General features: G+C 50.9%; 1 protein-coding gene across 1 annotated transcript in view; it reads right to left on the minus strand.

Moving 5' to 3' along the window:
• URB1 (URB1 ribosome biogenesis factor) overlaps positions 1 to 26232 on the minus strand; it is a 67173-nt gene that overhangs the window by 26659 nt on the left and 14282 nt on the right. Inside the window, exons 7-23 of the mRNA XM_045785512.2 lie at positions 25795 to 25920; positions 24037 to 24161; positions 20407 to 20602; positions 18761 to 18898; positions 15996 to 16169; positions 15195 to 15324; positions 14465 to 14581; positions 13110 to 13222; positions 11426 to 11545; positions 9849 to 9965; positions 9032 to 9170; positions 8086 to 8256; positions 6900 to 7093; positions 4712 to 4930; positions 4037 to 4216; positions 1763 to 2618; positions 400 to 601 (exon numbers count right to left, since the gene is read on the minus strand). Of these exons, the coding sequence (XP_045641468.2) occupies positions 400 to 601; positions 1763 to 2618; positions 4037 to 4216; positions 4712 to 4930; positions 6900 to 7093; positions 8086 to 8256; positions 9032 to 9170; positions 9849 to 9965; positions 11426 to 11545; positions 13110 to 13222; positions 14465 to 14581; positions 15195 to 15324; positions 15996 to 16169; positions 18761 to 18898; positions 20407 to 20602; positions 24037 to 24161; positions 25795 to 25920 (3317 nt within the window). The remainder of the gene's footprint in view (positions 1 to 399; positions 602 to 1762; positions 2619 to 4036; positions 4217 to 4711; positions 4931 to 6899; positions 7094 to 8085; positions 8257 to 9031; positions 9171 to 9848; positions 9966 to 11425; positions 11546 to 13109; positions 13223 to 14464; positions 14582 to 15194; positions 15325 to 15995; positions 16170 to 18760; positions 18899 to 20406; positions 20603 to 24036; positions 24162 to 25794; positions 25921 to 26232) is intronic.

Here is a 26232-nt window from a genome sequence, read left to right on the forward strand (position 1 = left end):
TATCTCAGTGTCAGCACGACTGACATGTTGGACCAGATTATTCTTTCTTGGGGGAGGGGGCAGTGCTATGCATGACAAGATATTTAGCAGCACCCCTGGCTTCGACCTGCTGGATGCCAGAAGCAACAGCCCCCCTCCACCGTGCTGTGACAATAAAAAATGTCAGACGTGGCCAACTGTTCCCTGGAGGGGGTAAAGTCAGCCCCGGCTGAGAACCACTGCTCTCAGGGCACCAGACCGAGCCATCCACTCACGGAGACGTGCTCACTCCAGGCAGGATGGCTGGAAGAAGGAGGTGCCTTCTCACTGACTGGCACGACAGCAGGGCGGCAACTCTCCACTAGTTTATAGAAACTACAGGGAAAAGTGGAGAGGGGAGGGGAGCGTAAGCCTTCGTACCTCTCGTGCCTGCCCGGAGTCTGAAGCAAGCCAGGCAAATGGTCCATGAGGACAGCAAGGTCCTTGGCTCTTGCAAACGGGACCAGCTGGGCCAGGACCTCCTGATGCAGCCCGGATGCTAGGGGCCCGTCCGTGCTGAGAAGCCTGGTCTGTAGCCGTCTCCACAGGGCCTTCCTCAAGACAGGAATGACAGCAGAGGACACTAGGCAGAGACAAAAAGGAGAAACAGTCACACACTGTGGTGTGCTGGGGCCAGCATGTACCCGCTCACAGAGCCCGTGGCTAACTTTTAGGAATCCTGTGACTGGGTGAGGTCACATTCATAGCTTGAGGTTGGCCAGCGCGGGAGCACAGATGCCATGGAGACTGGCAAATGCAAGGGCCAGTCTGTTAAATGCTGATCAGCAGGCTACTCGTCACCTCTCGTCAGTCAACCCTCTGACACTGGGCCCTGAGCGTAAGCCTAGCTTGAAGCTGGTAATGGGACTGTGAGGACCAAAGCTCTGGACTCACTCGGGATTCATGCATCAAAGGCATGGGAACTGGAGAGGCCCGTCAGAAGTACACCAAGAATCACTGACTAGAGGGGCGCCTGGGCGGCTCAGTCTGTTAAGCATCCAACTGTTGATTTCAGCTCAGATCATGGTCTCATGGGTTGTGAGATCGAGCCCTACATCGGGCTCCCTGCTCAGTGTGGAGCCTGCTTGAGATTCTTTCCTTCCGTTCTCTCTGCCCCTCCTGCTCGTTCCCCCCACTTCGCTTCTCAAATAAATAAATCTTAAAAAAAAAAAAAAAAAAGGATCACTGACTAGAAGAGGCCTCTCTTACTTTTTAAAACCTCCATCATCACTGGTATGAAGTCATGACACACAGAGGAGAAGCAGTGAGTGAACAATCATTCACACACACGATAAAAAGAAATTAAATTTCAGGTGAACAAAAAGTGTCCCAGACCTGAAACGCTACAGGTGGAGGAAGAGGGCTGGGCCCAAGCTGCCTTGACTCAGTGTCACTCACTGACACCTCTTCTGGTGGGGACAATGGGACGGGACAAAGGGCGGTCACCCCTTGCCCTGGGGCTGACCCCTCCTCGACCCAGCCCTCCCCAGCTTCCTGTGGGGAAGCCTGGATGGACGGGAGCGTGGGGGTAGCACCTCAAACCACGGGCCGAGACAGGGGAGGGGCGGTGGGTGCGAATCTCCCCTCTTTCTCCATCTCCAGAGTTGGGCCAGCGGCTGGAGGAGAACGAGAACTGAGCCCACACCCCAAACATGGACGTTCCAGGTTAGAAACGGACCTGCTCTTCCGTCTCCTTAACATCTCCTTAACCTCTCCAGCCACTCGAAGCCACCAGTGCCCGTACCTCCCGCTGGGCGTGTGAAGTGTCCCTGCATCCTGCCCCGGAGGTAGGCGTGGAGGAGGGGCAGGAAGTCGTCGAGGCGCTCCTGGAGGCAGGGCCCCGTGCCGGGCCGCCCACACCACAGCTCGAACCGCACGAGGTGGGTGCAGCTCAGCTGCAGGAGCAGGGCGGCAATGCTGAGGGCCGCCTGCGTCCGCCGGGCCAGGCAGTAGTCTAGCACGTCGACCCCGACCACAGGGGCCAGCACGGGCTCTCTCTGCAGGGCGTGGAGGAATACGGCGTCCAGCTCGTCCACGGCCAACGAGGGGAGCAGAGCCCCCAGGCCTTTCACAAACTCAGAGGCCCAGAGCAGCTCGCTGCTCTGCAGCTGGTCCTGGGGGCTGCTGGTCAACAGCTGGACCAGGGTCTTGCCGAGAGCGTTCAGGTGCCTCTTCTCCCTGGGAGACTGGGCGGGCCGCTGGGCCACCAGCTGGGCCTCAGGCAGGCTCAGCAGGGCCAGGGTGACCTCGCGGAGCTGGGCGCCCTCCATGTAGGGATGCAGGGCCTGCAGGGCCTCCAGCTGCGGGAGGGTCTTTGGTGGCGACATAGCCGTACCCGTCCTCCTATTTCGCAACTCTTTCAACACGCTCTGCGTGATGGCCTCTGAGTACCTGGCCAGGAGGCCCTGCTGACCAATGCTCTGGAGGACCGGGGCGCTAGCCATCAGCAGCGGCAGGACCCCCGCGCTGAGGTGGGCTGCCAGGAGTTTCACAAGGACGGGGCTGAGCGTGTGCGGAGGGAGGGCCTGTTGCTCCAGGGCCAGGTACCAGCCCTCCAGCGTGGGGTGTCTGAGGATGGCCACGAGCACCTCCTCCAGCGTCTGAAATACAGTGACAAGGTACAGACCTCACACACGGCCCAGTGCCAACAGGGAGGAGGAGGGAGTGCAGAGAACAGCATTCCTAAGTCATTCCATCCTCAAGCCCGAGTTCTCATGCCTCTCTCAGGGGCGCCCCACAGCACCCCAACCCAAGCCCGGTCAAAGTTATAACCCGACTGCACTGCACGTCCTCCCTGGTGACTGTGACAGCTGGACCGTGACTGGGCTGGTGCTCCCCCCCAGACCGGCAGGTGTCTGATGAATTCAGCCTGAATGAATTAACCGTACAACTGAACTGCTCTCCACCACAGGATGGGCTATGCACAAATGCCCAAATGTGGGGAAGACCAATCATCTGGTTTCGGCTGCACAGCCCTCCCTCCAACTCCTGTCCGATTGAGGGACGCAGGTATCTTGACAACGGGAGCAGTGGGACCACAGCGGGAGAGAACCCGAGCCTGGGAACGGTGGACGGGGATCAAGCTGCCGTGCGAGCCCGCGAGCCGCAACCGAAGGTAACATGCAGGTAGAGGCTGAGCCTGAGTGACCCACCACTGTGTTCAAACCACCGAGCAGACAGCGGCTGAGCCCCCTCCTGGATTAGAGAACTGTCTGATCCAGTCGTTCTAAGCAGCTGTGCGGAACACGATTCCGAGCCAACAAAGTGACCCCAGTTCCCAGGGCCAGGAATACATTCTCTTCCTCATTCACTCAGCAGGGAAGGAAAGAGGAGTCCGTCACACCTTCCAACGGACCTCTGCCCATTAAAATCAGAGAAGCACGACTTCGTGTTAGCACTACCTCGTCCCCTGTCCAACGGCTACTAGGGGGTCCCGCACCCACAGACACCACCCAGCAAGTCAACCTGGACATCAAAAGAAGGAGGCCGTCTGTGAGGAGCAGGACATGAGGAACATGGCTGCTTCCCAAGTCCAGGAAAACAGGTAAGATGGCAGACAGTGAGGGAAAGACACACCCTGGCCCCCAGTCAACAGTGGCTTCGAGGCTCCCAGCAGGGGAGAGGCTGCTTCCCGGTGCTGGAAGCTGGCGCTGTGGCACTGCGGGCCAGCTGCACCTGCAGCCCAGCCTTTGTTCAACACAGGCTGCAACTGCTCAAAAGGAAAACGCTCCCAGTTTCTCAAGATGTTCACGTCGCCCAGTGTAAGGAAACTGCTCGCAGGGAAGGCGAGGGGGAGCAGAGAAACGACTGGAAAGCTATGTCCGAATTACACCATGCTTATCTGTGGGTGCAAGGTCAGGGGTCAGGGGTCGGGGGTGGGTTTCAGTGTTCTGCGTGTCCTTATTCACCTGCAACAAATGTCCCCGTGTTGGATCAGAAAGAGAGGGAAAGCCAGGGTCCAAGACTCGACAGGAAAAGGCTGACAGGAAGGAGACCCACAGAAGAAGGGCAGCGCTACCTTGTCATCGGCCAGCTCCAGCGAGGCCATGGCCTCCATGTCCAAAAAGAGGTCGGATTCGGCCTGGGCGGCCTCACATTTCTGCTGGTTCTGCGCATCCAGCTGTACGCAGTGGACAATCAGGTGCCTAAGGAGGTCCAGGAGGAGCTGCAGGAGGGCAGGCCCGGCACTTCGGCCCAGCTGTGAGGACAAGAGCCGCACGACTGCTCAGAGGCCAGGGAAGGGCTCACAGTCACCACGACCGTGATTACCGCGTCCCTCCGAGACCAGAAGGGGCCTGTGAGCAGAAACAAGGACTGAGGAGGGAAACAGGCTGGAGCGGCAATGCCTTGTAAAACACCAAGAACCTCAAAGTCCTTTCTCAGTAAGATGTGCCCCTAAATCTCGATGAAGTATGCAGGTTTATCTTGAGCAAGGTGAGGGAAACCACACCGGGAACAGAAAGCTCGCCAATGAGTGACTCAATTAAAGCTTGTGAAAGACGGTAGGTCTGGCAGTGCACCGATCCAGCGTGCTGTGGGAAGGGCCCTGGCCTGACTGACCATGTCAGCTTCTGGTCTGCAGCCGTCTGCGGCTGCTGAGGGGTACAGATTCTGGAAGGGGTACTGAGGCCTGCAGAAGCTGGGTGCCGACCACCTCTGCATGTCTGCGGGGAGAGGCCACAGTGGCACTGACCTGGCCGAAGCTCTCCACAGTGCTCCTGAGGTAGAGCAGCAGGTGTCTGGCCGAGCCCAGGACCCGGTGCATCGGGATGTGCGGGAGGGCCGCCCGCAGCTGCGCCTGAACCCGCTCGTCCAGGAGCCCCCCGTCGCTCTCGTAGGCCGTCTGCAGCAGGGTGGCGAAGGACGAGGCCGGTGGACCCGGGGGGGTAAGGCTGCCTGGCGTTTGAAGGGGCTTGGAGAGGCAGCAAAAGCCCGGAGAGGAGGAAAGACAAACAACCACAGATGAAAAAGGTGCACAGTCTGCTAAGACAGGTACAGGGTGACATTCGTGACAAGGGGACACTTCATAATCACATCCTGATACTAAAAAATATGTGACTGCGTGGCATTTTATTTAAGTTAATTAAGCCCCAATGTTTTCAGTCACACGTACATTCCTAGAGAGCATTAACATGGAGGTCCTGGATCGGGAAGGTGTTCGCACACCCTGGGGAACGGACGCTGCAGTCTGGGGCCGCGGGCGACGCACATTTCACTCAGAAGAGTCACTGTGCGGTCAAGCATCTGATTCTTGATTCATGATCTCAAGCCCTGCGACAGGCTCTGTGCTCGGCGGGGAGTCTGCTTCTCCCTCTGCCTCTCCCCTCACTCCTGCTCACTCTCTCTTGCTCTCAAATGAATAAATAAAATCTTAAAAAAAAAAAAAGAAGAAGAAGAAAAAGAAGAGTGACTGTGATTAATCACTGGGAACTGGGAGATCACAGCCATGAAGGAGCCAGCTCGGTAAGCGCCATGGCTGCCGAAGGCCCTCCCGCAGGAGCCTTGGTCAGAGCATCTTGTTGGGAGATTAACAAGACAGCGGACAGGATGAAGACAAACTTCCGGAGTTCTACCTCAAACTGAAGTTGTTGATTTCTTCTACAACAGCCACACTGCCTTTTCTAGTGACCCCCACCACGTGCCTTTTATTACGGTGACTCCATACACTCCACTTCCTAAGGCCAATGAAACGAGGCTGCACGTGTCCGGAAACGCAGCAGGTCTCTGGGCGGGGTCCCCAAACCAGCAGCAGCGCGGCTCAAACCGCCAAGACAGGCCAAGCCCCGGGGCCCCCTGCAGACGTGGTAAGCCGAACACACTCCAGGTGGGGCCCGGAGACCACGTGTGACGCCCCCTGGGGGGGGAGAAGCACTGCTGGGGACTACTCAACAGAGTGGACGCCTTCCTTCAAGCACCCATGAGGTGCAGCTCTGAGCTGCGAGACTTCCCCTGAGCTCTGAACGGCCACCACCAAGTCTGAACCACAGCCTAGCCTGGGGAGGGGAGGGAGGAGGAGGTGGCAGTGGCCAGGAAGGGTGTGGACATTGGAGCCCACTGCCTGGGCGGAATCCTGACCTTGCCGCTCACTGCTGCCTAGTGGTGGAACTACTCTGTGCCTCAGTTTCCCCACGTGTGTAACGAGCCCAGTAAGTCCTGACCTTCTTCTTGGAGTTGCTGTGAGGATTAAGTGACTTAAAACACATGTTAGCAGCAGGCCCTGACGAATGGAAGCGTGCAGCCACCGTAAGCAACGGCTACAAATATCACAAGACAAAGAGGTCGTGAGCTGCCTGCTTTTTCAAAAACAGCTAAAAATTGAATGTAAAATGCACACCACCGTTAATTGTACCCCTGTCCCCCAACATTCGTAAACAATCTGCAGCAGGGCCAGACCTACACAAGAATGTAGTCCCCACGTAAAGAAAATTTCTTGTTTCCACCTTCCCAGTCTCCACAGAATGGAGACTGCTGGGGGCCGCCAGGGCTGACAGCTGAGCCTGCGTGGCTGAGGGGCGTGCTAAGGCCCACTGATGAAAGCTAGGACCCTGGCATGCCAGATCACTTGGTAAGGAGAAAAGAAAAGGCAACCTCCCTCCCGCCCCGAAGCCAGCTCGGTGACGAGGCAGCCATGAGGCTAGCAGCAAATTCCATTCCCTGCAGCACCGAGCCATCCGTCCTCCAACCCAGCAGGTGGGCAGCAGTGATGCCACTGAGCTCCTTCTCTGGTGCAGGGAAAGCAGCAGGTAACAAGTCTCTCCCTGGAAACCGAGCAGCCGTAAAGCCACACAGCTGAGGCACAGCCAGCGTGGCCCACGGAAGACACCTCGGGGTTTTCTAGGTTGAGGCCTGGCTTCCGGGGGAGCAGTGATGCCGCAGCTTACCAAGGCCTCTCGGGCTGGCTCTGGGATCCAGCGGCTGTAGTATCTGTGGAACCGGGCCAGCTGATGGCAGCAAGGCGGGACCGGAGGCTCCCACTTGTCGTAAGCCTGCAGAAGCAGGCACAGAGCCAGAGGGTCTCTCTGGGTGTGGAGGAGGTCTGTCAGCACTGCCGTCAGGTACGCCACGACGCTCTCCCCTGCAAGGGAATGAGATTTGTGAAGGCAGCCTGCTGGGACCACCCTTCTGTGACCAGCAATAACTCCAACTCCCACACGTATTCGACACCCAGCAAAATGCAGGTCAACACACTGAAAGGCAGATGCTGTCACTGCAGAGCGCACCCGGGCTCCGTTTCCTCAAATGTGCGACACACACACTCAGGTTTCCAGTCCCAAGGCCTGGAAGTAGACACCAATGTGTGGAAGAGGTGATGCAAAAGCCAGCTGGGGTCAGGACTTGCTTGGTGCTCACCAACCCATTTCTCATACCTCGGCACACGGGCCTCCCCTTTGGTTAGACTGGGAGCACGTGACTGATTTAGCCACTTCCAGGCCAGGCCAGAACAGCCTCTGCTTGACTGTCCACTCTCTCTTCCTCTTCCACAGTGACCTCAGAAGCCATACGTGAGATGGCACAGCTACAGGATAGGGTGGCCTGGATCCCTGAGCTGCCTCCTAGAGGACAGTCACCCCAGAGAGTAACACGATCTGTGCTGGACTGTGACAAGGTCTAGAAAAACACCTTTCCTCGTTAAACCACTACATGTTGGGGCTTATTTGTTACTGCAGCAAAGCCTGAGCAACCCTGACTAATGACACCATTGTGATCTAGGAGTACTTCCTTGGTTCTAACTTCCAGCAACTTCCAGCAAGTACGAAGGACCCATCATCGTGATAATAAGAACAAACGTTGGAGAGGAGAACATCAGTGTTTCAGCAGGGGTCTGTGCAGCCAAGCAAATGTGCTATTATGGACTTATCCTCAAATGACCAAACTCACAGAAGTCCGGCTAGCCTCTAGATTCTTATCCCTACATGCTTAGCTCTAAAGACCAGGTAGCCATCATGATGGTGGGTCTGAACCTTGTTTCCTTGGATGTTCAGCAATTATTTCCAGAGCCCCTGGAATCACACGTTCTGCCCTGCAGAGGCCCAGCTGGATGATGTCCCCAGAATATCCTGACGGTACCTGTTTCACTTTCTGTCCCATGGAGCAATTTATTCCTGGCCTCCAGGGCTGCAGGAACCACCGCACTGAATGGGAACGTGAGCAGGATCATGTCTTCATTCAGTAAGAATCCAATTTCCTCATCCAAGCCTTCACTGCCCTCCACCAGGACATCCACCATGTCGAGAACATCTGAGTCAGAAAGGGGACAGTCAAATCAAGGCAAGAGCCGCTGAGGGAACCCACTGCGAACAGCTCCATAGGAAGGGATAAGAGAATGTTTGATAAAAGAGAAAACGTAACAGCTAAATGTCTCCGGGGGAAAAGGTTTAATATGAAGTCTGATTTTAAACAGAAGAGGACATCGCCTATAAAATCTTGAAATCTTTGCCAGACAAATGCAGGATATCCAGCTCAGGTGATAAGAGACTGATGTTTCCTCAAGTGACCTGGAGAAGCCCCCAAACCTTACCCTGGATATTGAGGCAAACAAGTCAAAATCTGAGAAGCAAAAAAGTGTAAGGGTTGAAGCACAGACCACAGCCAGTGTCTGGATTCAAACCTTGACTTTCCTAGGTACCAGCTGTGTGAGCTTAAAGCTAATTACCTGACCCTTCTGTGCCTCAGCTGTCTTATCACTGTATAAAATGACGATAAGGCCACCTGACACACAGAGTGGTTCACGAGGTTGCAGGAGGCAGATTCATGAAGAGCTGAGATCAGCATCTGGCACAGAGGAAACGCTGCACACACACAAAAAATAACCCAGCAAATAGACTCTGTACATACTCCCCATTCTATGAGCAAATAGGCAATTTTCATTTCCAGAGCACACTGTGCTTTGACTCAAAGAAACAGATGTCTGCACTCTGCCTAAGACGTGAATGCAAGTCTCATTTTCGTCACTGATTTGCTACGGTGGCTCAATCTCCAGAAGCCCGAGGAGCACAGAGGCAGGGGCGCCTACCATCGATGTGAGAGATGGGAATGCTGACATCATCGGCGTCCTGCTTCGTGCCCGTGGCCTGCAGTGTGCTGGCTTCCTGGACAAAGTCAGAGGCTTTGTCTGTGTATGAATAGGGATTCGCCACCAACGTCAGCAAAACCTGGGCATTGAAGAGTCAAGCACAAGACATTTAGATGGTCACAAATGAAATGCAAATATGCCAAAAAGTGTAACCGGTAAAATAAGGGAAGAGCTAAAATGTTAGCAGTCCTCAATAAGAACAAGAATTTTTCTGCAAAAATTTTTTAACTTTTTGTTATAGAATTTTTTTTTAAAGATTTTATCTGACAGAGAGAGAGAGAGAGAGCGCGCACACACATGCAAGTGCGCACAAGCAGGGGAAGAGGCAGGCAGAGGGAGAGGGAGAAGCAGACTCCCTGCAGAGCAGGGAGCCCGATGTGGGGCTTGATCCCAGGACGCTGGGATAACGGCCCGAGCCAAAGGCAGATGCTTAATCAACTGGACTACCCAGGCGCCCCTGTTATAGAATTAAAAAAAAAAAAAATCCTTTAAAATAAACTTTTAATATCACTCTAAGCATACTACTGTTCTCTTTGTGCAAAAACAAGTCTCCGAAAGTAAATTAAGTAGCACATGGTGATATATTCCCATTTTACAGATTCGAAAACTAAGCAAATTCTGACATCTTGGCAGGAATTAGGAAGTAAGCCAGAATCAGGGCATTTAGCACCAGTGCATCAAAAATGCCTTAATTAAGCTAAAGGCCACTTGGCATATTCACTACCATGGTCCTTTAACACTGGAAATAGGTGCTTACACGTTCCAAAAACTGAATCACGGGCTCTCGTTGCTCTTCCGCGATGTCATCCAAATGCCCCAGCCACAGCTCCAGCTCCTTCCAGGTGTGCTCGAACACCCCCGTGTCCCGCAGAATCTGTCAGGAAGCAGACCCGGGGGGTCGGGGTGGGGGGTCAGCATGAAGCCCGTGCTCTGTGAGAGCCGAAGCAGCACAACACGGAGACCCGAGAGCACAGAGGGGGCCGAGGTCTCCTCAGCAGTTCTACTCCAAAAGCCACTCTTTCGAAACAACACTCCCATGGTTGAGGGAAACAAGGAAAAGAGATCATTCTGCACCCTATCAAAGCTCACATGATCCCTGGTCTTGCTGCTTCCTATTCCTTTCCTTCAACTCCTAAATAATAAAAAGAAAAAACAAAAAAAAAACACCCAGCTGCTACTTAGGAGTCTGATTTTTATACCTGGATTTTCACAAAGACCCCAGGTAGACGTGCATGACTCAGCCCTCACAGCAAGCAACCAGCACCCGGATGAAATTCTCCAAGATAACACACCACTCACGCACACTATAGAGCGGCCCCTCCAGCCTCACGCCTGGGGCAAGGAGTACCAGCATTGCTAAGAGAACAGAATGTGTCAAGGGGCAGGACCTTGAACCAGGGGGATGAAATGATGTCCCCCAATGGCCTGATGCCACAGACTGAGAGTCTGAGCAGCCCCACTGCACAAGCCCTGCAGCAGAGCACACCGAAGAGAGACCTGATGGTGCCAATCCCACCTACGTGCAGTCAGTGATCACAAAATCGGGCCGGGGTCAGGTGCGGCCTAGGGGGAAATGGCACCTTGTAGAGGTCAACACCCAGACGTTCATGTTCCTGAAGCAGCTCAGGTAAGAAGGGTATAGGGCGGCAAGATGATCAGCACTTCAAATAAAGGTAAAATCTCCGCACCCCAAAAACAGCAGACGTGAATTCTGTAGCACCCCTGAGACGTTTGCTGTGCAGCAGGAACAAGGAATTCGATTTCCTACGGCTACATCGAGTACCAAGTGGAAGAACAAGAAGCTAACAGTCCAAATCCCTGTTCCCTTCCACTGGCTTTGACACCCTTGTGGTGGGTGCCCGAGGAGGTCAGGAAGGCTGAGGCCCAGAGAAGGCTGGAAGAAGGGAGAGGGATGGTCTATGTGAACAGTTCCCAGAAGGGCCAGAAATCCATTTATTGAGCCTACAACATACTAGGCGTGACCTACTACGTGATCACAAGTACTCCCCTCTGCAATCCTACCGTTTCATCAGTCCTATTCATCATGGGAAAACGAAGGTCAGAGAGGTTGAGTGATTTGCCCAATGCCACCCAGGAAGGAGGAGAACCAGGACTCAGATCTAGGAACAGGACCTCAAAGCCCACGTTTTCCACTTTACCGTGCTGCCTCTTGGAAACACGGCTGAGTTTAGATGTCATACAGTAAAGCTGCCATAAAACCTCCCATTTTTAGGTTTAGAGTAGTCCCGATACACCCTTAACTCAACAACCGTTACTACCATAACGAAGAGTGAAAATGCCTCTCAGAATTAGGAACCGGCAGAAAACACTCACCTTTATGATCAGGAGTTTGGTTGATGACTTGAGCTGCAGGTGGCTACTGGTCACAAACATTTTCATCAGTAAGTAAAATACAGATCGCTCTCCTCCGATAATTTCTGCATCGGGGCCTTCCTGGGGTGTGAAGAGCAGCTCGTTACCAACATTGCTGAGGCCACAGTACTGCAGGCCCAGCATGCTCCCAGGCCTCTCATCTCCTCTCGTTGTAACTACAACCCGGTAAGACTGCTGGGATTTTAGACATGAGGAGCCTCAGAAGCTCAACGAAACCCCAGAAGAGCAGCTGGAAGTGGGCTGGCTGCATTCCAGCAAGATGCCGGTGTGGACAGAATTGATCCCTTATGCATAACTTAGCCTCTCACAAAAGTTTTGAGCTTTGAATGTACAATCTCAGCAAAGCACGTGGAGCTCCGGTTCCCTGGTCCCAATGCCACCAAGGCTGTGTTTGGCCGGAGTTTTCCCGCGGTCCCTGGCAATGATGATGACCCTGAACACCTGAAGTGCTGGTGTTCACGAAGCCCTGCCAACTGTACCTTGTCAGCAGAAGGGGGCGCACTGAATATAAATTAATATTTTAATACCAGTTCTTGCAAAGTTAAGAGGCCTCCTCTGCTCACTTTCCAAATAAATCATCAGGATCCTGTTGGCCCTGTTCCGCTCTGGTGAAAAACTCAACTTCCCCGGCTGTTCATCTCTCTGGGGTGGCTGTGACCTCAAAGTGAGGTGCAGAGGCTGAGAGCAGGGCCGTGGCCAACACTGCCTGGGGCCAATCCTGGATCCTCCAGCTACAGCTGGCACCCTGAACAGGTTCCTAACCCCTCTGTGCCCCAGCTGCCCTGTCTTTAAGTGGCTCCGGATGCATGAAGCACACGTGTCAATCCTCAAGTACGACAAGGTGAACCTCAGGAGAGGACGTGGGGAAAAATGGAGACCCCAGCGCCCCCCCATATTCTCACACCTTTCTGGAAATACAACATGTAAAAATGCCCACATACATTTCCACACTACTAGTTCCGTAAGATTTTAAATAAGATCTAAGTCACTAAAAAAACAGTCATCTGAGTTACTGAGAAACACACTTTGACAAGGCTTAATTTTGCCCGCTCATTTTTCCTTTGGATAGAAGTGATTGGCATCCCGTGCTTAAATACACAGGTAAGTATCTGCTCCGTCTTGAGTTCCCTTTGATTCAATGTTATATTCTCCGGAAAGTCCTAGAAGACATTATTAAAGGCAGGAAAAATGCCAGCAATTTTTACAGATTTTTCCACCAGCCTCAATTCTCTCCTGGCTTGGTATCTATTCCCATCTCTGTCTTACGTTCTTCCAGGATGAGAACAAAGGAAAAGGAATGTATTTTATTTCCAAAAAGGTTTTAAAAGACAAGCAAAATGTAAAGTCGTCAAGATTAAAAACAAAAACAAAAAAAACCCAACCCAAACTCCCAATGCCCAGCAATGATATCGCTTCAGTCAGGACCCACCGAAACACCTTATTTTGCAAAAGCAAAGAGATTCTCAGGCCCCGGCCTCTGCTCTAGGTGCGTCTGAGAGGCGAACCGTGAATGTCTTCTTTGTAACCAACCGTCAGGTTCTGATCCAGTTAGAAATTTCCAGGCCCAAAAAACCAACATGCCCGCGAGTTAGTTAACAGAAGGTGGGAGCTCTCCGCTTCCTACCTGTGCCTTCAACCACGAAAACTTGCTGGCGGGCAGCTCCAGGGCTACCTGGAGAATGTGGTGCTGCAGAATGGGAGGCACCTCCTCTCGGAGGCCCTGCTCCGAGATGACGCCTATGGGCAGGAAAGAGGAGCACAGACAGCAAGTCACGTGGAGGAAGGCGCCCAGCCACTGCTGCCCCGGCCAAGGGGACCAGAGAAGGAACTCCATTCGCAAAAATAAGAAGGGGGATCTGGGGCTCCATCCTCCCTTGTCCTGGGCCCACTCTTCTGCCCAGACGCACCTCACCTGCCGTGTCCTCCCCCTCCTGTGGTCTCTCCAAATCTTCAGCAAAGAGCCCTAACTCCACCGGCCCAAAGCAGCCCGCTGGCCCCCACCGACCTCTCCCTACAGCCTGGGCCTCATGCTGCCCCTTGGGGGCAGTCCGGCGGGAGGCACCGGCCTCACTCCCCAGACTGCAGAGATGTCGTGAGCACACTGTGGCCACCGGAGCCCCAGACTGGGTCCTTATCCTCTGCCCTGAATTCTGGGTTTCTCTTTGCTTGGGAACGACACAGTACTAAATAGTAAATGATAAATTTCATATTCTCACAGCAAAAGAGAACCTTTTGCCTTCAAACAATTAAAAAAGTTAATTATAGCTTTTCATTAGGATTATTCCAATAGCTTATATAAATCCCAGGAATGATATCTCTGCAAGTTTTCTTCTGTAGGCCCAATTATAAAGTCGATTTTATTAGACAAACTTTTCCATCAAGGAAACGTGACGAGGCAAGCGTAACTTTAACTTTTACAAGATGTGGTTTGAACCTGCCTCACTGAGGAAAATATGAGTCAACGATGTCAGAAGTGCCTCTGCGCGAATGGGACATCTCTTCTCTGCGGCTCTCGTTTCTTTTTTCTTTAAATTAATGTATTTTTATTTAAATTCAATTAACATATAATGTATTATTGGTTTCAGAGGTAGAGGTCAGTGACTCATCACTCTTATATAATACCCAGTACTCATTACATCACATGCCCTCTAATTTCTGCACCCCTGCTCCTCTGAAAAGAGGCTTTAGAGTTAATGTCACACGATCGGATTTGTCACTCATCCCCTGCAGACAACTCAGGCTGCCTGGCTTCTCCCTTCTCTGTCTGCTGCTAAGTGGTCATCTGATATTTACTTAAGGAAGACTGGCTATGTGAAATGTATTAGTCCAAATACAAATAACCAGGCTGGGGGATCATGCATGCCGGTGAAACCGCCCACCAGCCCTCCCAGCCCTCAGCTCCAGGGGCTCTGCTCTGGCCCAGCCACGCCTCCTTCATCCCTGCTGGCAGAGGGGCACCTGCGGGCTCTGGGGACGCACCTTTCAGGAGCTTGCTGAAGTCGAAGTTGTACTGCATGACCACGTGTGGGACCACCTTCTGGTACAGGCATATGACCTGCAGCAGAACAGCTTTCAGAAGAATGGTTTCTGCATCATCTGAACCAAGATCAAACACCTTAAATTAGGTAACATGCTTGTTCTTTGTCCTTCATCAGCAGTCAGTAAGCAGTCGAGCCACCCGTGACCCACTGCAGTGAACTCCACGCTGAACGCAGAGGCTGCAGACGGATCCCTACGAAGTCAATGTGGTCAAGACCGTCCAAACAGACTATGTATAAATCCTCATTTCGGTGCCGTGACCCGGGACAGGCTACAGCTGCTCTCTCTGTGCTTGAGCGCCCTCATCTGAACAATGCCTACCCTCGCAGGGCCACCACAGGACCACCGCAAGGATTAAATAGCACAGAGACAGAAGATGCAAGGCCCACTGCCTGGCAGGCCAATAACAAGGTCTGAGTCAATGTGTCTCATCACTGGGGGCACTGTGTAGCCCACCTCTACCTGCATAGCAAAGGAGAGCCCCCAGCCCCCCAACATGGAAAGGCCAGAGCACAACACCCTTCGTTCAAGTCTTTAGAGAGACCTGGTGCTTGCATAAAGCTTGGGCGCATTTCCAATAGATCCCCTGAAAGCCCCTGTAGGTAGGAGGTGTCCCCAGGTGCCCACACCACCTCTGTCTGCACGCAGCAGAGCCCCGCACAACACTCACCACACTCAGGAGCCCCGCAGGCGGCCGGAGTCCGGTTGTCCCTCTTCTTTCCTTTCTCGTCATCCTGTTTCGTGTCCTGCTTTCTTAGGGACTGCCAGACCCACACGATGGTGTTGAGGTCTGGTAAAATCTAAAAGGGAAAACAAATAAACACAAAACCACGCACATTAAACAAGGGAGGGAAACAAATGAAATGAACCTACTACAGAGAAGCAAAACCAAAGGGAGGATTCGAGTGGGGGTGTGTGTGAGTGTGTAAAAGACGGGATGCGGGGAGGAACACAGGCCCACACGCTCCATGAGTTCTCTCTGTGCTGATTCCCACGACGTACAGCAAGGACGTGGTGAAAACACAAGCACCCACCATTACAACAAAACCCCCGAAGACTCATTCACCTGAGCAAGACACTAGGAAAAAAGAAACCTGTCCTCTGACGGGCCGGGGGCCTCACCAGCGTGACCTTGGCTCCTTTGGGGCAGGCGTCCCATCTGCAGATGACGACTGCCCTTCCTTACTTACCAGAACAGGCCCCGGGAGAGGAGGGCGTGGGAGGGGCCTCCCCAGCCACCCCCTCATGCTGGCCATAATCCAGTATGTGCAATGGCTGGGGAGGGAACCACCAGCAGCTCCTGGGGAGGCTGGAGGTCCCAGGAGCACCCGAACCCTTCCATTGCACTTCGTTTCACACCTGGCCTCTGTGCTCCTGGGACGGCCTCTTCCCCTGCTGTGCTCGCCTGTGACAGCCATAAGGAAGGCTCCAGAACCTCGTTCGGAATGGCCACAGCTGCTGCCGTACCTACCTTGCTCAGAGCTTCTCTGAAGAGCCGCACGAAGTCTTCCATCACCGCGGCCGAGTACACGCCTGATCCCTGCCACGTCTCTTTATTTAGGCAGTGGTCAACAGTTTTCAACGCTCTTTTCAAAATGACGGAAATAAGGGATAAAGCTGTGTGTTTCACCGACTTGCTGTCCAACTGGGAAGAAAAAGAGGTAAATCCACACATCTGGAGGCTGCACTGGTGGACACAGACCTCCCAAGCCCTGCGTCTGGCTGGCTCTTACTCCTCCTGAGGTTGCTGGCAGGGAGGGCCGCACGAGCCGGGGAGCCTCGACCCTGCGAGAAGCAGCAGCCTGGGGACCCGCCCTGTTGACTGCCTGCGGATCTGACCTCAGCAGTGACTGAGATGGCAGCTGAAAGAAAAATCTGATAGTTATGTTTAATTCTGTTTCACTGTCTGTGTTTGGTAAGTCTTTTCTGACAGGCACTGAGCTCACGTGGACTACCTGCATCAGGAACAGGTACGATCTCACCACAAGCCCACCAGCCCCTGGAAAAGTGCTGAATGCTGGGTGCCCCGGTGACAAGAAAGGCACCACGTCCTGAGTATGAAAAACCACCTCCAGGCTTGGGAAGCGTGCAGCCCCCAACACAGGCCTCCAACAACCAGCCTTTTCACTTGGACCAGAACGACAGCCAGGAGACTATTCCAAATCCTCACTCGCTATAGAGATGAAATGAAATTCAAGAACCTGAGCTATTACCAAAACCCGGGTACCTCTTGGGAGACCCGGTGTCCGGCTGGCCCTGACCAAGTCTGGCAGGCCGAGGCACACCCCAGGTGCAGCCCCAGCTGGGATGCACCAGCTGGGCCACAGAGGACTGACAGGCAGGCAGACACAAGTGCGACACCCCATTCTGCCCGCATTCTAATCAGCTGGGGGTTCATTGCACACGTACGCTGGCCGCAAAAGTAGCATGATATGAAATGCTCCAGGCCAGCAACGACTCCCTCCCCATAACCGCATCAAAGGCAGGGCCCAAACAAGGGTTCGTGGGCACACACTGCCTCCCAACACTTTATTTCCAGTTTCTAAAATAAGCTCTTTTCTTTGTGATTCTGAAATCAGAAATTAGGCTATTAAAAACTTTCCGATAGTAACGTAAAGACAAGAAAAACATAAAACACAGAGTCCACAGTCATCACGCCCAAGTCGCTGCCTCACTGTCCCAGTCAGGAAGGGCCCACTGAGGCCAAGGCAAAGCCCTGCACCTGCACACGATGGCAGTACAGGACAGAAAGGACATCCTCTCCTCACCCAGCAGCCACCCCATCTAGGGGCACCACCCGTGGTCCTGAAACGACAGTGTGAGAGCGGGTAGCGAGCCTTCCATCTCAGATGGCCTGCCGGAGCCACTCCCAGCGGACAGGGACACAGCCACCGGCGACGTGGTCTCCCACCCAGAAAGGGGCCTCATCCGACACCCGCCTTTCAGTTCTGTTTCCTTAACAGCCCCTCAAGATTAAACAGTTTGTGTCTCCCACCAAACTGAGGGGCAAGTGAGCTGGGTCCTAATTTTGGTTATTATGATTCGGCAACCAGAACAAAAGGCCCTTCTGCCAGGCCCCACACTGGCCTCCTCCCTGTTCCTCGCTCACTGTCCACTCTCAGCACAAACCCTGGACAGGCATTAGAAATGCTGAACCCGGGGCGCCTGGGTAGCGCAGTCGTTAAGCGTCTGCCTTCAGCTCAGGGCGTGATCCCGGGGTTCCGGAATCGAGTCCCACATCCGGCTCCTCCACTGGGAGCCTGCTTCTTCCTCTCCCACTCCCCTGCTGTGTTCCCTCTCTCGCTGGCTGTCTCTCTGTCACATAAATAAATAAAATCTTTAAAAAAAAAAAAAAAAAAGAAATGCTGAACCCCACTGCACAACCTAGGGAGTCCTTGCCGCGCTGCACCAACTGCCCATCATCACTGGGGCCACCTTGCGCCCATGTGACCCGCCACAGCAGACCCCGGTCCTGCTGCATCCACACGGCAACACAGCCTTCCTGAAGGGTAGACACCCCTCCTGCCCCACAGACACCCGGCCTCCCCCAGCTAAGTCTTGAGGCAACCCGGGAACAGGAGGAACTAGCAGACCCAAAGATCCATGTGTGCCAACAGCTCACAGCCATTCACTTAAGGCCCCAGAGCTGTACTAATGCACTCATCCCTCAGAACGTGGCTTCTGCAGGGACTTGGGGACCTTTACAACATATAATGATATGAAATTTAATTTTTCCGTGAACATGCCAATTTCTTCCATGAACAGGTCCTCTCTCAAAAGGCCTGAAATAGCTGATCCTCAAAATAAACATTCCCCAGAAATTTTAACACTATTCACTTACACCACAAAAGACGGGATCTGCCGGGCAAATTTCAGTCCCACCCCTATCTGCAAATCCTCAACTGATACTTTTATACATGACACTGGGCTGCAGCTGAACACACTGCCCTGCGTCTGAGTCCAACAGGCTCCCACCCTCAGGCAGATGCAGAAAGCCATGTGGGGGGCTGTGGTCCTGGCTCTGTGCTGGAGCAGTTAAAGCAGTAGCCATATCCCCTGGCAGGAATGTTCCTTGGGCTCCAGGGTCCCTTGCCCAGGTAAGTGGACGCGGAAAGCCTGAGGCTCACTGACAACACACTATCCAATAAATCCAGGCTGGCATTCTCAGAACGATCCCCAGAAAGGCCGATGCGGTGAAAGGGAGAAAGTTCTAGAAGAAGAAAGGCAACCACTTACATTTAATGCCTGGGTGAACATGATCTTATTGCACACCAGGGGCACGGTGGTCACCATCACCATTGCCAGGAGCCGAGGCAAGGGGATGAACTCTCTGGTCTGAAAAGCCCGGGAAATGTCCGGCTGGGCCTCATAGATCTATGAAAAAGAGAAAAGAGAATAAGCTGGTGCAGGTTACATTTCAAACGTGAGGCTAACTGTAGGCACCCCACAGTGAAGCTGTTCCAATGACACAATTATAGTGATAAAGGTCCAAGGCCTGCCAAGGAACAGGGTCCGGAAGATTAACCCCTAAATCTACTCGTTAGAGAAAAGTCAGGTCACGAGACTGTTTGTTACCAGGGCAGTGACCTTCAAAGCAGAGCCCAGCCAGCAGCCTGGGGAGCCCCTTAAAACCTCTGATGGCAAATAAGTCACTGCTGGAACCAACAATCGCATTACTCACCCATTACTGCACTTGACCGGCACCTGACAAATTATGTCATCTTTTTAATACTTCGTGACAACCCTTTGGGGTAGGGATATTTTACATTAAAATAAAAAACCTTCATAGATGACAAAATCAGACCTCAATAAGGTTAAGTAATTTCCCCAGGGGCACACAGCTAGAAAGCAGTGAAGCAAGGACTCGCACCCAGGCCCGCAAAGGCCATGCACTTGTCCCCTGCCCTTTCCTGGGGAGAGCAGCACCAGAGCACCTCCCCAAAGGGGTGCTGGCCACAGGGCTACCTTCCCCCAGAGGAGGGGCAAAATGCCTCCTTCTCGTCCCAAGAGACACGTGGGGACTGTATACACACACACACCGAGGAAAAGGAGAGTACTTGAAAAAAATCCTTGTTTTACAGATGACCCCATGCCCAGGTCGGGGCACAAGACAGTAATCCTAGATGTTTCACCATTCAGCAGGCCACAAATCAGAGCCTAACCGAGCCAGGCAGTACTGCCAAAGAACGTACAGTGGGTACTCCCACTGTGTGCAGGGAGGCTGATGTTTGTGACTACAAGGACATTAACCGGGGAGCCCGGGCAACACAGTCGGTTAAGTGGCCAACTCTTGGTTTTCTGGTCATGATCTCTGGTTGTGGGATCGATCCCTGTACTGGGCTCCTCGTTTAGCAAGGAGTTGGCTTGAGATTTTTCTCTCCCTCTGCCCGTCCCCCTGCTCACACATACTCCCTCTCTCTCTCTCAAATAAATAAATCTTAAAAAAAAAAAAAAAAGATATTAATACACAGCCACTTAGACAAATAAACCATTGTTTCATAGCTTATTTCATGTTGTTCTAAGTACTTAAAATAGTCTTTAGAAACTATTCTACATTTCAGACATTTCACTAATTCCAGCCTAACTGTGCTTAAATTCATTAAGATCTCACTCTAAGCAAAATCTGGATGAAGGAGATGAATTCAGCTTAACAGATTCAAAAGGCATCCACCTCCAAATTCAGCTTGGTGAAAAGCAGAATGTCCTCAGAGGACCAGGACACCAAGCTGACACACTCTAAAGCACCCCCTGAAGAATGGCTGAAGGAGCTCTCCATCCTGAAGTTCACGGGGACGTCACTCTCTGTCTCCCTGGCCTTCATCCCCTCAGCTCCCAACTCTCCGCCCACCACCTGACACCCTCCAGAAGAGCCCAGGTGTTACCTTGTTCAGTAGTTTTATGTTATTTGACCAAGTGGACTTCACTCTTGGGAGAAAGGAAAACGTGGCCTCCTTGAAGTATTTGTTCAGTAAGTCCGGGCACACTTTGAGGATGCTCACCACCAGCTCCGCCACCAGCTCGTCGTCTGCGGCGGTCTTCAAACCCAACAGGAAGTGCAGGAGGGTCAGGTTCCCGCCTCTGTCAGAGGAAGAGAGCAGAGAAGGGTCTGCAGGGAATTTTCACAACACGCTGAGAGCTCGGGGTAATAATGCAGCTCCTCGAAATCGCCCTCAGAAAACACAGGGGTAACACAAGTGACTGGCAAATTGCACCTGTGACTCTCCCTTGTGACACAAGATGGGGTGTTTTCATGGCCTGTGGGGCTCTCGCTCTCCAACAAAGAGCTTGAATTTCACTCCTCTGTTCCTGAGTGGCTGAAAAAGTCTCCACTTTGTCCTGTTCTCCATCTCTCCTTCCCTCCCTTGAGTTCCATTTGACTCCTAGGAGGAGGAAGAAACCCCCCGTCTCCTACCAGTCTGCCCAGGAGTCAAGGCCAGTGTCAAGAAAGGACCAAAACCGCAGGGTGGAATCCACTCCAGACTTTCCCCGTGAGATTCTACTGACCTCTTCCCTCCAATGGCACATGAAAAGGCACGTATGTAAATAAATATTTATGTGAGCATTAAGTAGAAAAAATACAGAGGATGCATTTTTCTTTTGAAAAGATTTTTTTACGTGAAGTGCTCATGAACTGCCCCACAGTCCACGGTGCCACAAAATGATTCCTAAAACTTGACAAAATGGCACAGTCTTTCCATAGGTTTTCTGCCTCCTCTGTTGCTAACTTACTTCAAATTCCTGTGCCTTCACTTAGCAGCTGCAAGAAGCTAATATAGGGGGGAAATCTGTATGAAAATATTAAAAACTTGTCCCAGAGTAGGCAGTTTTCAAAAGTATGAAATCATAAAAAGAAGAATCAGGAAAACCTGTGGACATTAAAACTTGCAGAAAGGAAGCAACTAGCCCAGGATCTAGACCGGCAAACCCATAGAACTCTGTGCTTACCCCCAGATCCTTCTACGGAAGGATGACTTTTTGTATCTGCCTCTACCTGGGAGGTCACAAAATCCACAAAATCTGAGAACTTACCATGAGCATGCCACACCGACAGCTTCTAGGATCCTCACTGTTCTGTACCCCCTTAACAACTAAAACTAAGAGGCAATATGCAGCTTTACATATAATAAAAAGATTTTCAAAAATTGAATCCGAGTATAATTTTGATCAGAAACCTATCCTTTAAAAAGCTTAAAATTCTTGGAGCACCCGGGTGGCTCAATTGGTTAAGTGTCTGCCTTTGGCTCAGGTCATGATCATAGGGTCCGGGGATCGAGCCCTGCTCAGCAGGGAGCCTGCTTCTCCCTCTGCCCCTCCCCCTCCCCCTGCTTATGCTCGCACGCGCTCTCTTCCTCTCAATCTCAAATAAATAAAATCTTAAAAAAAAAAAAACCAAAAACTTAAAATTATTTACATGAAAATTTCATGAGCAAAACAGTTTGTGCTGTCAGACGGACACAATGCTAAACCTACAAAGCGCACTACGGCTACTACACACATCCACGTTATTTCAGTCAACAATGCAATACAATGAACATTTCTATCTACGCAGCGTGCAACGTGTGCCAGCCACTGCTCTAGCCAGTTACCACACTCTACCTCCCTCTGAGGGGGACACCAATTTTGTTTCCATTTTACAGATGAGGCAACAGAGGCAGAGAGAAGTAGTACTTGTCAAGGTCTCAGAGCTGACTCCAGAATCTGTTCTCTTAACCTCCACACCAGGGGTTGGCAAACGATGGCCCACCACCTGTCTGTATAAATAAAGCTTCATTGGAACACAGTTATACCCATTTGTTTATGTCCAGGGCGGCGCTGGTACTACGATGGCACAGTTGAGTGGTCACAATACAGACTGTATGACACACCAAGCCTGAAATACTTACTACCTCTCCCTCAGAGAAGACGTTTACCAAGCCCCGCCTACACTATAATGCTGCGCTTTCAAACACCCGCTACGTGCCAGGCACTGTCCTAGACACTGGGGATCCCAAACAGACCAGCCTCTGTTCTCATTAAGTCTCATCTATCAGGTGATGAAGAAGCGAGTAAATAAATGTGCAACGTAGCATTAAGTCACAGTCAAAAGCAGAGCCGGGCAAAATGACAGTGACAGTGAAAGAGCTATTTCAGAAAAGGGCTGCCAGGGTGGGCCTCTTGGATGTGGTGACATGTGCAGGGAGCCTTAAATGGACTCAGGGTGTGAGCCTTACAACTACTGGGGGACCACACATTTCAATTTTCTCAAAGCTTTCCATCCACGTCCCCACAAAAAAATTGCCTTCCTCTCCCCTAAGTACAAACATTTGCTCTTGCCCCTGGCTTCAAAAAACTGACGTAAACCACAGCTTATTTGAACAGACCTACACCCACAAGTTGATTCAAATATGCTCAACAAACGATCATCTATTTTATGGGTCTTACTTAAGAGGAAAAACAAATGTGTGTTAGGCATGGTGTTATATTATATTAGACTATAAAAGTCTGCTGTTACCTTTTAGCGGGCAAGTGAGCTGATTTTTGCTGATGAGAGAAAAGCTACACTATCATGAAACAAGGTTAAAAGAAAAAAACGATGTGGCAAGTTAATTCATAATAACCTCAGAATCAAAACAAGTCACAAGGAGAGAGAAAAATTTCCACCGTATCACCCTACTCTGAAGGAATCAGTCATTTCCTTCCTGGGTAAAACTGAATCAAACCATCTATATCTTAATAATAAAATGCTACAAAGGTTTAAAAAAAAAATAAGGCTATTCACAATGACCAGAAAACATACCTAATATTTTTACTGTCAATGGGAAAAAATGCAGGCTGATAAACCCAACGGTGGGCTATTTTGGTCATTAGAAACTACTAACATGGCTAGGTACTACAGTTAGACCAAAAGAGAAAGTCTAAAAGAACACAATCTAAACCATCAGCTGCGGACTTCGTTTCCTCACTGATGAAATGTCACCATAATCCTGCAACATGAAACAAAATGTAAAAAACCAAACTGAGAAAAACAAGCTCATTAGCAGCTGTTTTTGAGGAGAGGAAGCACTATTTCACTGTTATGAGGGTGGGCTCGGAACCAGATTCCCTGGGTTTAAATCTGAACTCTGCCACTCACAGGCTGAGTGACCCGACCTCCCTGTGCCCACTGCCCTCATCTGCTAAAATGGGATAACACTAGCTCCCACCTCAGGGAAAGTGGACGTAAGACTTGCCCTCAGACCCCGCCGAGAGTCACAGCCTCGCGTGGAAGCCGCAGCACCGCGCTGGGTGAGCCACCTCCTACTGGGTGTCTAAGTCAACAGCTACCCTGAGCCCTCTGCTCCAAGGGCACGTCATGAGCAGCCGCTCTCTGGGTCTCCAAACGTTCACCCCTAAGATGAGTTAGGTAACATCTAAAGTCCTAGCTGTAAGCCACCACAATTCCACTACTCCACAGATCTCCCCGGGAAGCCACGTACGTACGTGACGACTGCTGAGGAACACGCGCGCGGGGTTCACAGCGGTGCTTGCCTTACCTGCCCATGGTGCCGAGAGACGCGTCATAGAAATTAATCCCATGCTTGAGCGAACAGCACAGATCCATCAGGAAGGCGTGAACAAGCTCCCTCACCATGGTCTTCCCCGCATCCTCAGCAGAAGCCTATGAGGGTTTTTTAAAATTCAGTGAAAATCTCAAGTTCATAAGCCTCAGTAACAACTGCAGAGTAAAAACTGGACAATACCGCACACCCAATGACGACTTAGAAAACATTTAAACACTTGGTATCATTCAAAAAAACAAAGAACACAAACACCAATCAAGATAAAAAAAATACTCTCATACATGGACTTTAAAAAGAAGTAATAAATTACATAAATAATAAAGAAAAAAACAAACAAGGTCATAGATACAGAGAACGGATTGGTGGTTGCCAGAGGTGGGCGTTGGGGATGGTGGTGAGAGAAATGAATGAACTGTTTTTGTCTTAGTTTAAATAAACTGAATTAAAAAAGAAAATATTTCTCTTTAAAGTTGAACAAACAGGGAGTTGCTGGAATAAGAAACTAGAGCTAACTGGCCATTTTATGTCATTTCTTATCGGTTCCAAGCACTTGGCAATGAAGGTTCTCATTCCACCTTTACGGCTGCCTCATGCGCCTGGCAGGACAGCAATGACTGCCCCCACTGCACGTAAGAGCAAACTGTGGACAGCACAGCCGAGGTCCCCGATGAGTGAGTGAGTGCAGAGAGGCCAGTATCAGCACCCCCATTATTGAAGAGTCTCCCTTTCCAGCATGTACTTCAGTTACAAAACCTTTAAGCTTCTCTTTTAAGCTTCTCTTTGCTTTTGCACTGTGATGCTGTGACTGAATAAGAAATAAATACAGTTGACCTTTGAACCATAAAAAAAGAAAAAAAGATTAAAAAATACTCTTAAGAGGGGGCAAGTTTAAACCTGTATTTTTATACAAGCTTAAGAATGACTTAATTTCTCTTGCTCTTTTGAATAAAATTCCACATTTGGGAGTGTTTTTATTAAGCCTCCGAGGCTTCCTGGTAATAAGAGCATACAAAGCATGTTCAAAACAAGAGGGCATAGGCTCACAGAGATAAAAGAAGGTAAAACACAGGGCTGTTGAGAGGTAAATTACTATAAAGTTCACAGGAAGTTTGAGCCTTCACTTCTCTGGCCAAGTCCATGTTCAGAAACACCCTGAGGAAAATCGAAATGAGGAGGATTAAAAGGTACACTGGCCTTGGGTCAACTCGAGAGCAACTGGTCTAATTCAACACTTGAATAACTATTACAAAATAAATTACACATGTCAGGAGGTGAGGAAATTGGGGTTTTCCTAGACACTCAGGATCCTGAAGTGAAACCAACAGGCCTTGAAATTCCAAAAGCTGGTATGGAGAGAACAGAAAAGAAGGAAAAAAGGAGGTCAATGAGAGAAGGAAGAGAGCCTAGATCAACACCGTACATTTACTGGGCAAGCCCCGCAGGGAGTAAGTCCAGCATGTCACTCAGCTAAAGGAAGTAAGAGTTTTCTCTTCAAGGGAAAAAAAGTCTAATATCATAATACCTCAGAGATTAGGGAAAAAATCTTCTAAAAAAATAAAATTTGAAAGATCATATTTCATCTAAGCAGGGAATTAATAGAACCACAAGCCAAGAGAAACAGATCAAATGGGGGGACTTTTTTTTTTTTTTTAGGCAGGTGGATTCCTCAGCTTCCAGCTGTGAGGACCACACGCTAATGGTGAGGTCAACTCAAACCCAACAGGACTGTACCTTGACATTTTCCAGGCTCACATCAACAATCCCATTCCAGCTGTAGAGAGCTGCTATGTGGTTCAGTAACTGCCCGGTAAAGAAACGCACCTTCTGGGTTTTGGTGATATTTTTATTGTGAACTACCTGAAAACAATAAAACAAATGAATTTCAAAGAATTCGATTTTTTTTTTTTTAAAGATTTTATTTATTTATTGACAGAGACAGCCAGCGAGAGAGGGAACACAAGCAGGGGGAGTGGGAGAGGAAGAAGCAGGCTCCTAGCGGAGAAGCCTGACGTGGGGCTCGATCCCATAATGCCGGGATCACGCCCTGAGCCAAAGGCAGATGCTTAACGACTGCACCACCCAGGCGCCCCAAGGAATTTGATTTTTAAAAGTGTTTCTTATCATTACAAAAATCACGTAGGGCTATGGCAAAATGTGTAACTAAAAAAA

Source organism: Ursus americanus, chromosome 4, assembly GCF_024610735.1.
Source record: "Ursus americanus isolate L20-20 chromosome 4, mUrsAme1.1.p, whole genome shotgun sequence".
Taxonomy (NCBI): Eukaryota; Metazoa; Chordata; class Mammalia; order Carnivora; family Ursidae; genus Ursus; species Ursus americanus.